Source organism: Saimiri boliviensis, chromosome 4 (assembly GCF_048565385.1).
Source record: "Saimiri boliviensis isolate mSaiBol1 chromosome 4, mSaiBol1.pri, whole genome shotgun sequence".
Taxonomy (NCBI): Eukaryota; Metazoa; Chordata; class Mammalia; order Primates; family Cebidae; genus Saimiri; species Saimiri boliviensis.
In genome coordinates this window covers 59,823,922-59,837,163 of record NC_133452.1, presented here as the reverse complement: position 1 = coordinate 59,837,163, position 13,242 = coordinate 59,823,922, and the positions used below count along the sequence as shown (strand labels likewise).

At 40.1% G+C, this 13,242-nt stretch overlaps 1 protein-coding gene across 2 annotated transcripts in view; it reads left to right on the top strand.

Moving 5' to 3' along the window:
• FIG4 (FIG4 phosphoinositide 5-phosphatase) overlaps nt 1–13,242 on the top strand; it is a 127,921-nt gene that overhangs the window by 19,590 nt on the left and 95,089 nt on the right. For both annotated transcript variants that reach the window (XM_003935957.3, XM_074397610.1), the window contains exons 2-3: nt 3,415–3,513; nt 4,741–4,864. In XM_003935957.3, coding sequence (XP_003936006.1) covers nt 3,415–3,513; nt 4,741–4,864 — 223 coding nt within the window. The remainder of the gene's footprint in view (nt 1–3,414; nt 3,514–4,740; nt 4,865–13,242) is intronic.

The following is a 13,242-nucleotide window of genomic DNA, read 5'->3' as shown; positions in this document are numbered from 1 at the left end:
GCTTTTTAAATGGGGCATTTAGCCCATTTACATTCAAGGTTAGAATTGATATGGGTGAGCCTATCATCAGGTTCTTAGCTGGTCATTTTGCAGACTTGTTTATATGATGGCTTTATAGTGTCACTGGTCTGTGTACTTTAGTGTGTTTTTGTCGTGGCTGGTAATGGTCTTTGCTTTCCATATTTAGTGCTTACCTTGGGAGTTCTTGCAAGGCAGTTCTGGTGGTAACGAATTTCCACAGCATGTTTGTCTGAAAAGGGTGTTTCTCCTTTGCTTATGAAGCTTAGTTTGGCTAGATATGAAATTCTGAGTTGGGATATCTTTTCTTTAAGAATGTTGAATATTGGCACCCAATCTCTTCTGGCTTGTAGGGTTTCAGCTGAGAGGTCCACTGTTAGTCTGATGAGCTTCCCTTTGTAGGTGACCTGACCTTTCTCTCTAGCTGCCTTTAACATTGTTTCTTTCATTTGACCCTAGAGAATCTGATGATTATCTGTCTTGGGAATGATCATCTATTGACGTATCTGACTGGGGTTCTCTGCATTTCTTTAATTTGAATGTTGGCTTTTAAAGATAGGTTGGGAAATTTCTCATGGATGATACCCTGAAATATGTTTTCCAGGTTGGTTCCATTCTCTTTCTGGTATACCCACTGAGCTGTACAGTCAGTCTCTTTATGTAATCCCATATTACTCGGAGGGTTTGTTCATTCCTTTTCATTCTTTTTCTTTTTTTTCTCTATTCTTGTCTATCCTGCCTTATTTCAGAAAGCCAGTCTTCAAGCTCTGAGATTCTGTCCTCTGCTTGATCTGTTCTTCTATTAGTACTTGTGATTGCATTATGAAATTCTTGTAGTGTGTTTTTCAGCTCTCTCAGGTCAGTTATAGTCATCTGTATAATGGCTATTTTGTCTGTCAGCTCCTGCAATGTTTTATTGTGTTTTTTTTTTTTTTTTTTTTTTAGCTTCTTGGGATTGGGTTTCAATGTACTGTAGCTCAATGAACTTCATTCCTGTTCATATTCTGAATTCTATTTCTGTCACGTCAGCCATCTCAGCTGGGTTCAGAACCCTTGCTGGAGAAATAGTACAGTCGTTTGGGGGAAAAAAGGCACGTCTGGCTTTTTGAGTTGTGACATTCTTGCACTGGTTCTTTCTCATCTTTGAGGGTTGATGTTTCTTCAATCTTTGAAGGTGTTGACCTTTGTACGCCTTTTTTTTTTTCTTTTATCCTATTTGATGACCTTGAGAGTTCAATTGTGGGATAAGGTGGATTCAGTCGACAGGTTTTGTTTCTAGAGCGCCATCATTCAGCTGCCAACTCCTGGACTGCGTGCTGTAACTCTGGAATACTTGTACTGGGTTCTGACTTTGTTCTCTGGCTCCTCGAGGTTAGGTATCCAATGTGCTGAGGAGTGCCAGTGTGCTCCTAAACTGCTGGTCACTACACTTTGATGGATGGTATCAGCCAAAGTGTTTCATAGTGCAGTGGCTATGGAATCTGTTCTCATTCGCACATGCCAGTGGCAGTGACAGCATGGTAGAGTGCATGCTTATTGGCTGTGGCAGGGTGCCAGCAGGTGCCTACCTCCATGTGGGCATTCACAGCAGCAGCAGAGGCAGCATGGCTCAGGGGGCAGGGGAGGCCCTGCTGGTGACTGTGCATACAGTCGTCATGGTGGTCCTGTTAGCATAGGGCAGGGTGCTGGTAGGTGCAGGCCTGTGTATACTCTCTATGTGCTGCAGGCAGTGGTGGTTACTTAGGGCTGGGGAGGGTTCACTGGTCTCTGTGCCTAGTTTCACTCCCGTGGCAGTGTTGTCACAGGAGTGGAGTGGGGACAGGGCAGGCTAGCTTTGTGCCCACTAGGATTGCAGCTGCAATGATGGTGCAGCTGAGGGAGGGAAGTGGATTGCACCCGCACTGCAGTAGTGGCAGTGCAGGGTACATGCGCCCACATGCACTGGTAGGGCAAGGAAGACAAAACCCACCTGCACACACACATGTTGGCAAAGTGATGTTGGTGGGGGCGGGCCTGGGAGAAGCTGCACCTGGGGGAAGCTGCAGTGGAGAGAGGGAGAGGGTGGCTGCTGTGTGGCCATGAGGGCCACCCCACTAGAGATCTTTGCCAATCAGGTGCCAGTCCAGCATTATAGGGGCTATGATGCAGGCCCCCAGGGCACCAGAGGCTGCCCTGCAAGCAGGGCTGGGGCCCTGGGAGAGAGGTCAGCAGACCAAGGGGTGATTAGGACGACTGTCCAGTCTGATGGGCAAGAGCGCCCTGTGGAGTTCAGGTCCGACAGTTTCCCTATAGGGCTAAAGTCTCCTATGGAAACAAGTCAACCCTGGGGGGATAAGTGTTCCTAGCTGTGCTCCACGCTCCCATACCAAACCCTTTGGGCTCTACATCAGCTAGTATGTTTTCCCTGCCACTTCTCTAAGCAGTTCTTCCTGCCAACTCGAGTGTCTGTGGTGGTCAAGGAGTCTCTGCCTGCCAGGATTCCAGAGGCCTTGGCAAGAGTAAGTTTCTCCTTACCAGATCAACTCACCCATTCCCCTGGAGTCACTGGGGGCCAGGAACGAATGCCAGTGCATGGTAGCCCCATGCAGGGTTCCCAGCTTCCTCCCTCTTCAGCCCAGCTTCTGTGTCTTCCCTCCACCACTCTCAGTACCTTACCTTACACTCTCTTACCTCTGGAAATCTGTTAGGAGTGCTCCAGTTGTCCCAGTCCCTCAGTGGCAGGTGTTCCACCTGGTTGCCTCTAGTCAGCCATCTTGCCCAGCACCCCTCCAATATTTATTTAATAAGACTAACGTGATTGTGTTTAGTCATAATGCTCCAAGGGACTGTTTTAGGAAAGAAAGAATAATAATTTCTTGTAGCTTATCCATAAAAGGTCATTTGGGAAGGACAACTATTTTAATCATTTATGGGACTTTAGGGTAGATTTATAGTTGCTGTATTAGAGATATTTTCAGATGTCTATGAAAATTTGTAAGTAATTTTTTGATAAGCTTTCAATACTTTAATAGCCATATTTGTCTAAGCATTCCTAATTATATGTTGAGCTTTTTAATTTTTACCAGAGCTTCTTCCTGGTAAAGCTTAAACATCAACCTCCAATCAGTTAGATTAATCTCTAATTTTATGACAATTAAATTCATCTGACCTGGTTACTGGGCACATTTCAGACATCAGACTGATCTTTATCATGAAACCACTAGGAATATTTTAATTTTAAAATTGACCTTTTGGAATCAGCCTTTCTTTAATCTGCCAGTTATACATAACAGAAATATTTCTTTAAAAAGTAACCTGACTTTATTAATGTATTCAATTTCAAAAACTGAAGTGGTTATAAAATGCGTAAAGGGCAAAATGCCTTGAGAAACTAATGACATTCCTTTTTATTTATAGAGATACTTTCTAGTTGGGAGCAATAATGCAGAAACAAAATATCGTGTCTTGAAGATTGATAGAACAGAACCAAAAGATTTGGTCATAATTGATGACAGGGTAAGTATCTTCCAAACCTGACTGCAGAAAACTTTCATACCTGTTGTTTAAAGGATATGAAATATCCTTATAGTTTTTAGTGATATATTATTTTTATTATAAATCCAAAAATTTCCATTATTTTTCTTGGTTGGCTAGAATCTCTAATCTGGTTTCTAGAAATCACTGATGTCAAGAAGTATGCCAGAATTGTGCTTTGCCCATCGTTTTGATTTGTTTTCAAAAACACCCTCTTAGGAGAAGATAATGAATATTGTTTTTTAAAGAGCTACCATTTTAAGAATTCAATGTAACTTAATATTGCATCTACCAAAGACATGATCTCTTATGGTTCTTTAATATCAAGCTACTTGAAGTCAGGGAAGACTTCTGTGCTACAGACTTTATTTTGCTCCTAAAAATCACCTCTAGGACCTTTTCTGATGACTTGCTATACACTAAGGAAATGTTAAGTTCTGTTCTTATCCAGAAGTTAGATTATCCAAAGATAAAAATACAGAGGCTGGAATTCAGGTGGCACAAAAACCTGAAACTGTAAGCCAAAAGTGAAATACTGTATGTTAGTTTGAATAGTGAAGTTTAACTTCATCACACAAGAGAACTTGCTACGTTTTATATTGAAATTTCTGTCTGTGAATATTTCTGAATCCATAAAGATTCCTGGTTTCTCAAATATGTTAGTAACTACAGATTGGAATCCATTTTCACTAAGTTGCTGGTAACAAAACTATTTTCTGTGTTGTAATAATTTTAGACAAATTATTTATTATGATTTCCCATGCTACTCCTGGGGTCCATTCTGCCCCCCACCTGTCTGAGTGTTTTTAACAATACAATGTAATGATTTTTGGCTTTATTTGGAGATGGGAGCAGTTGGTCAGGGAATGCTTTGAAATGCTGAGAAAATCTATGGGCCTTCTCATAAAAACACACATTCATTCAAAATTTTGCATATGACTTGGAATTTATCTATAGATCCCTTAAATCTCTGGTTTAGAATATAAGGTGTGGACACTTTTTTAAAAAAATATGGTAGCAAATAATAACCAACCTTAATTACTGTTAAAGAAGTTGTTAGCATTTTAAAATTGTGGCTTACTTGTGTACTATATTTTTCTCTATGAAATAGCTGATGATGCTTGTAGGTAACTTTTAACTTTCAGGCACAAATAATGCATAATCTAAAGTCTAAGCACAACCTTACAGAGTAAATGTGCTTATTTTTAGCATGTCTATACTCAACAAGAAGTAAGGGAACTTCTTGGCCGCTTGGATCTTGGAAATAGAACAAAGATGGGACAGAAAGGATCCTCAGGCTTATTTCGAGCAGTTTCAGCTTTTGGTGTTGTGGGTAAGAAATCTGTCCCCTTCTTATAATCTCTTTTTTTTGTTTGTTTTTTTTCCACATAGACTACTTAAAGAAGTTTATAACGCTATATAGCTTTAAAATTATAATTACCTGGCGCTTTGGTTATTTAAAATGTTATCCATCAGTCAGACATCAAGCAGCATTTCTATAGCATCTGCTTACACTCTTAGCCCTGCTCAGTTTTAGGATACAAACAAATATAAAAATGTTTTTGGCCTTTGAGAAGGCTGCTGTCTGACTCGTTGAATGAAAAAGTAAAAATTAGCTTGGACTTTAAACATCTGCCTTGCTGTTCATCAGCTGGAGTAACAAATCGGATAAACCCAGCTTTAAAATTAACAGGAGTTTCTCTTAAGGTTAGTCAATAGTTATAAAATGTCATAACCCCCTTCTTTGGATGACTTGTTTGTTTGTTTGTTTACTCACTGAGAAACTTAGGTTTCTAAAATCACAGACCATCAGAAAGTCTGCTGTTTGAAATTGTGTTAGTAAGATGAAACATCCCACATTTACGTGGACAACCTAAGTCACTGTGACACAGAGAAGCAGCTTTAGTTTACCAAGACTCAAGTGCAGAGCTTCAGATATGGGGTTTCTGAACACAGGAGTCCATGGCTATGAAGATTCTGTTGTTTTCCAAGGAAACAGGACCCTGGGTCTACTTTATAGTCCAGACTTGATATTGATGACTTTAAATATCACCTTGCTTTGGTTTGAGTCTCTTCATTTAAATTTTACCTAAGCTTCACCTTCCCTCAATCCTTTAATAATTCCTTTACTTTAGCGAGATGCTCCACAGTTTCTCTGATATGCATTGTCCCTCCTTGTGGTGGGTCAATAAATCTGTCTTTACTGCACTACGGGTTTGTTCCTGATTGGTCTGTGGCAAAGGACAAAATCCAATGTACATAAAACAAGTCTAAGATTATAATTAAGAGCCAAGCTGTGTAGTATGATTTAAATGGTGTTGGAGATCACAGAAGAGGTAAATTACTTGGACCTTCTGGTAAATTACTTGGGCCGGGGAAGATTTCCTATAGTAAATGAGACTTGAGCTGGACCTTAAAGGAGGAACCAGGTATGGATAAATGCAGAGAAGAAAAGAGGAAGCTCCAGCCTGGGTGCCGTGGTTCACACCTGTAATCCCAACACTTTGGGAGGCCCAGGTAGGTGGATCATTTGAGGTCAGGAGTTCATACCCAGCATGGCCAACATGGAGAAACCCTGTGTCGACTAAAAATACAAAAAATTAGCCGGGTGTGGTGGTGTGTGTCTTTAATCCCAGCTACTTGGGAGGCTGAGGCAGTAGGATCACTTGAGCCCAAGAGGTGGAGGTTGCAGTGAGCTGAGATTGCACCACTGTACTCCAGGCTGGGTGACACAGCAAGACTCCATCTTAAAAAAAAAAAAAAGAAAAGGAAAGAAAAGAGGGAACTCCAGTAAGGGTGACAGCAGAGGCACATGCATGAAGGTACCCACAGGTGCTAGGAATGCTGGGGAGTAGTCAGGTGAGGCCAGTTTGCTTCCAGCTTTAAAAGCCAAAGCAGAGGGCTGTTGTATTTTAGCATCACTGCTGCCACCCCCTTATTTTGAGTCTTTTTCTTTATAAACACTTACAAAATTATCTCTGTGTTTCTTAAACCTGCTGGACTGTATGTAATATTAAGTGGTTATGTTAGTCCATTCTTGCATTGCTATAAAGAAATACCTGAGACTGGGTAATTTATAAAGAAAAGAGGCTTAATTGGCTTATGGTTCTGCAGGCTGCACAGGAAGCATAGTGGCTTCTGCTTCTTGGAGACCCCAGGAAACTTACAATTATGGTAGAAGGCGAAGGGACAACAGGTATGTCTTACATGACTGGAGTGTAAGGAAGGGTGGAGGAGGTGCAACACACTTTTAGGTAACCAGATCTCACGTGAACTCTGTATCACAAGCACAGCACCAAAGGGATGGTTGTAAACCATTCATGAAGGATCCAGCCCCATGACCCAGGCACCTCCCACCAGGCCCTACCTCCAGCATGTAGGATTACAGTAGAACATGAGATTTCGGTGAAGACACAAATGCAAACCTTATCAGTGGTTTCTATAGATACTAACAATTAATAAGGACTTGACTATACTATATGTTTTCAGATTCTTATTTTGGGTCTTCTGATTAGCACTTCCTATTTTGTGACTCTATGTCTGTGAAAACTTTGATTATATTCTGTCATCCTTGTAGTTTGCTTTTCTCAGAGTACTCTGATTGCTCTTCATACATGATCTCTTCAGGCTCATTTTGTGTGTTAAGGTGGCTGCTTGGGAAGGTAAAGAGTAGTATAACATGACTGGTTTCTTCTCAGGCTTGGCCCCTTTTCTATACTTTTTGCTCAGTCTTTAGAAGACCCTTGAGATTACATGTTGAATGGATGAGTTTTTGTAGGAATGTGTATGTCTGTATGTGTCATGTGAGTTCTTGTGTTTAAATGCCATAAATACCAATATGTTAAATTCCACTTTCAGCCCTGCTTATATTTTAAATTTAAGAAAAAAAACTAGAAATAAAATGTGTGTTAAGTATGGTAGGCTCTAATTTAAATAATAGTTACTTAATAGTTTAAGCTTATTCCCTTAAATGTTGATGCTTTATTACAACTTTTTTTTGTTTGTTTTTTTTGGAGACAGAGCCTTGCTGTGTCACCCAGGCTGGAGTGCAGTGGTGTGATCTTGGCTAACTGCAGTTTTTGCCTCCTGAATTCAAGCAATTCTCTTGCCTCATCCTTCCAAGTAGCTGGAATTATAGGTGTATGCCACCATGCCTGGCTGATTTTTGCATTTTTAGTAGAAATGGGGTTTTGCCATGCTGGTGAGGCTGATCTCAAGGCCCTGGCCTCAAGCAATCTGCCCATCTCAGCCTCCCAAAGTGCTGGGATTGCAGATGTGCGTCACCGTGCCTGGCTACAACTTTTTTATAGGCATTTCCAAAGTATATAAACTATTGAATGCCTTATTAGCCAGATTTTATTATTCAGAATTGAAGTTTTCTTGATGATTAAATTAATGAAGTGAAAATCAATTATTGAACTGTGGGTTTTGTTTTGTGTGTTTGTGTGTATTTTTTAGTTTAGTTTAGTTTTTGTTTTTTGGGTTTTTTTTTGAGACAGGACCTCGCTGTGTCACCTAGGCTAGAGTACAGTGACCAATCATAGATTGCTACAACTTCAACCTCCTGGGCTCAAGTGATCTCAGGCTCCTGAGTAGCTGGGACTAAAAAAAGCATGTGCCACCATGCCCAGCTAATTTTATTTTTTCTTTCTTTCTTTCTTTCTTTCTTTCTTTCTTTTTTTTTTTTTTTTTTAAGTGGTGGGGTGTATTATGTTTTTCAGGCTGGTCTCAAACTGCTGAGCATAAGCAATCCTCCTGTCTTAGCCTCCCAAAGTGTTAGAATTGCAGTCATAGCCACCGTGCTCAGCGAAAACTGTTTAAAAATCGTCCTTGGGTATTCCAGAGTTGTATTGGGCTGTTTGCCTTTAAATTAAATGACCTCTAGACTGCTGGACTGTTTTGTTTTATGACACTTTGGTCACATTTTATTGTTCTTGATGTGTTTGCTTTTAGCATATTCTTTGCCTCATTTTTAATCTGTTGGTAACCAAGATTGTAAAACTAGAACTTTCTTTGAATCAATTGATAACCAAGTTTGTAACCAGATATTTATTTTACACACAAGTTTTGGTTAGTAAACTCTGGGTGAGGGCTGAAAGTGTCTCCATGTTTCTTTTAAAGGTGATATTCTAAGCTATTTCTCTTGAAGTTAGAGCCCTAGTAGCTTTAAGACTGTGCATGTACGATGAAGTCACTGAAAGATTAACCTGCAAGTAAAGTGAGACAGTAATGTACTAAGTAAACATTTAGTATTTTTATGGAAATGTGCCTTATGTATCCTACTTCAGTCATGTAAATAAAGTTAAGAATCAGTGAAAAGTAAACAGGGAGTAATAAAAGTCTATGATTTTTCTAGTACTAGCTTAGAAATATAGTGGATACTGAAATTATTAACACAAAATACTTACCTTTGAAAAATGTGTTGTTGTCAAAATAATACATGTGTCAAATGACTAGAATGGTTGTGTTCTATTCTGTGGCTAAAATATTTTCTACACTAACTTTTTGAACATGCTGAATTTGTGGATAATATATTTTTGTTGCAATGTTTTGGATTGTTGTCATGGTTTATTTAGTACACGTGTCATGAGAATTTAGAACAGTGCTTGTCTATGATCTGTACTAGAGGATCAGTTTTTCCCCCCCCTCACATATATCACGTTGCAGACCAACACCACATGTGACTTCAAACACGAGTTTAGTAATATCCAAGCTATGCCCTGTGTGAGGCCAGTTTCATTGATCATACACACAGATGTTATAGCAGTCTAAATTGTTCTAAAGTTTCTAAATCCTTCCTCTTAATTTGTTTACTTGTCTTTTCGTGGGCCAGTTCCGAAAGCTCATGGACCAGCGCTGGTCCCTAGTCCTTATTTTGAATGTTACTGACTCAGAGGGTTTTCTTTACTATAAATGGATTGATCCAGTCCTGTAGCTGCCTTGCCAATTCCTGACCTGTTCCATTGTTATTTGACAGCCAGCAGGAAGTTTGAGAAACCACCATATGGGATCATGAGCATCCATCACAAAGTCGTTTTATATGGTCCTAGGGCACATGAGTAGGATGACATGTAGCCCATACTACTCCCTTCTGTTATCATCCCAGCTCCTTTTGATACACAGCCCATAGGTATTTGTCCTTTTACTGCCACTGTCATCTGTCAGACATTCTTCTAAGCCTCTAGTATGTGGAAGGAGAGTGACAAAATAAGAAGTGTCAGTATAGTAGACTGTGATGGACTAAGCTATTATTTACAACAACACCCTTACAGATAGACTACAGATCCAAGATAATGGTGAAAACACCAATAAAATGTGAGTATCAAGATGATACATGACGACCATCATCTTGTCTTCTGGAAAGGACTCAGTGAAATTGGTCCGGGGTCAGAAGTACATAGAGTGAAGATGAAGAAACTAGTTAGGGGGCGGTATGATTTGATATTAGAGATGTCATTTTGGTTCCAGAGAGCTCTGTTGTGCAAAGGCACTGGATACCCTGTGGGGGTTTTTCTTCCTTCTCTGCCGGAGTGCTGTTCTCACTGGAGGCATTCAAGATAATAGCTGGCTGGTATGGTGACCTCCCTAAACAGGATATTACATTCTTCCCTCTTAGTGGGCTGATGAGGGTCCTCTCCAGCCACAGAGTTACATACTACTCCATTCTCTCATATTGTCCTTTTTTTAAAAAATAAACTTTGCGGCCGGGCGCGGTGGCTCAAGCCTGTAATCCCAGCACTTTGGGAGGCCGAGGCGGGTGGATCACGAGGTCAAGAGATCGAGACCATCATGGTCAACATGGTGAAACCCCTTCTCTACTAAAAATACAAAAAAAATTAGCTGGGCATGGTGGCGCGTGCCTGTAATCCCAGCTACTCAGGAGGCGGAGCAGGAGAATTGCCTGAACCCAGGAGGCGGAGGTTGCGGTGAGCCGAGATCGTGCCATTGCACTCCAGCCTGGGTAACAAGAGCGAAACTCCGTCTCAAAAAAAAAAAAAAAAAAAAAAAAAATATATATATATATATATATATATATATATATATATATATATATATATTTGCTTGGCATTCCTCTCGAGTGACACAGCCTTTTTTTTTTTTATTTTGGAGAGACAGAAATCACATTTGCATGATGACCATCATCTTGTTTTCTGGAAAGTACTCAGTGAAATTGGTCTGGGGTCAGAAGTACATAGAATGAAGATGAAGAAACTTGTTCTGGTGTTCAACATGTTAGAGGGATGAACAGAATGATTCTTGGTGGGATATCTTTGCCAAACTGAAGCCGTTAATTGTTGAGAGAGATTTCCAATTGGTGGTAAAAAGGAAGCGGAAAATGATCTCATTTATAATATACTGAAGCCATTTGTGCTAGAAGAAGAGAGTCTCTTTTGTGCAGTATGTTTACTTTCCCTCATACAAATTATGAAGGAAAGTGTAGAATGATATAAATAGCCTGGAGCTTAAAAACATAAAATTAAAATTTAATTGGAATACAGGTTGAGATAAATTATTATGAGAATTTTTATTTAAAAAATCAATATACAGCAAGAATAAAAGGAAAACTAATTTATCTTGTAAATTTTTATTACTTAATCCCAATTACATTCCCTTTTTAAGGGGTGTGTGTGTGTGTGTGTGTGTGTGTGTGTGTTACTTCCAAAAGCCTTACTTTTGTAACTTTTATCTTTCTGAAAGGATGACTACTTCCTAAGTTGCTTTTAGGGAGGTTGTCATCAGCTTTTTTTTCCTTCTTCCCATTCCTATGTCCTTCAGCTTTGAAGTCATTTTTGACTAGTCTCTAACTTTTTTTAAGAAACACTTTGTGTTTTGTGGATTTCTAAAATATAAGTATTTTTCATTATTTTAATAGCATTTTTTCTCAGTAGCATGGCTGATAAGATTCTTGAGGCATCTTTCCATTATAGATCTCAGCTCTTTCATGTTAATGTATTCAGTTAGTAGTTCTTTTTTCATCAGCTGAGAATAACAAGACATAGGTCATAGGTATTTGCCAATTCTAGAGCAAAAATTCAGAGCACCAGGGTCGTAGCTGAGACTTTGTAGATTATAATACTCTGAGAGAAACACACATATACATACAGAGAGAGAGAAAGAGAGAGAAAGAGAGAGAGAGAGAGAGAGAGAAAATGTATGTGTGAGAAAGTTAGTTTTGAAAGATAGCTAGATATAAGATTCTTCTTGATATGTATTTTTTTTTTTAGCACTATAAATATGGCATCTAGGCCAGGCACAGTGGCTGACGCCTGTAATCCCAGCACTTTGGGAGGCCGAGGCGGGTGGATCACAAGGTCAAGAGATCGAGACCATCCTGGTCAACATGGTGAAACCCCGTCTCTACTAAAAATACAAAAAATTAGCTGGGCATGGTGGTGTGTGCCTGTAATCCCCCAGCTGCTCAGGAGGCTGAGGCAGGAGAATTGCCTGAACCCAGGGGGCGGAGGTTGCGGTGAGCCGAGATTGCGCCATTGCACTCCAGCCTGGGTAACAAGAGCAAAAACTCCGTCTCAAAAAAAAAAAAAAAAAAAAAAATATGGCATCCTTCTTCTTTCTGGCTTTCATTGCTTCTGATGAGAAGACAGCTGTATATGACTGTATCTAGCTTGCCCTATGAGCGAATGAGCTGGGCAGGGATGGAACCTTGTGTTCTTGGCCTGAGATGCCTGGAGTAGAGCCTCTACCCTGTGAGTTGGTGCTCAGTTGAAGGAAGGAGCCCAGACTTTAGCCATGCTTACCTGGAGTAGAGCTTTTACAACACAGAGCTGGTGGGGATGAGACATGCTGGTGGCCTGCCCCTCCTGAGCAGAAATTGTGGTCCTAGACTGGGAGCTGGAGAGAGAGGAAGGAGCCCTATCTTCTTGGCTGCAGCTGCCCAGAGTAGATACCCTGTCACACTGAACTGGGAGGCAGTGTGGAGGGGAACAGGCCATGATCCAAATGCCACAGACTTGCTGCTTTTACCAAGATTTAGTAGATTTTCTTGGATAAATGTTTATCCACTTTCTGTGTGCCCTTAGGGAACTTTGTAGAAAGTTTGAATGTTTTCTTTTGTTTTTATGATTTTTGCTAGTTATGATTGCTTTTCCTAGGAAGGGGTCTGCTGAGCTCCTTGCATTGCCATTTCAGAAGTGTCCCCTCTTTGCCACCACCAAAAAAATTAGTTTTAACTCCCAAAGCAAAGTTCAGGGAACCTGAAAGTTTTTGACCAAGATTGTATGACAACTAGTGTGTTGCTGAGAATGTAATGCTGCTGAACATTAATGTATATGGCTCTTTTTAAATCAGCAGTATAGAACTTCTATATTTTAATGATCTGACATAAAATACAACTCTCTTTCTATCTCTCCAATATTCATTTAAAAACTGAACTATCAGAAATGACATTTGTGGAGGATTGCATTAAGAATATGTAATTTACTTAATATATTGTTTTGTTTGCACTCACTTTCCAGGGAACTGACACTGTGTCCCCCGGCCCCATCTACGCCACCTAGTTATCATATAAAATGGCTTCCAGTACTGCGTGATTCTATTCTTTGGCCATAGTTGATTAGTCTTGGGCTGGGCACCTGATCCAAGTTGGGTCAATCTAAGTTCTTTCCCAGGAATTCTGAAATTGAACTTGGTAAAAACGTTCTCTTCTTCCCAGTGAAGGTTTTGGGTGGAAAGCCCAGAGCTGTCAGCAGTTGT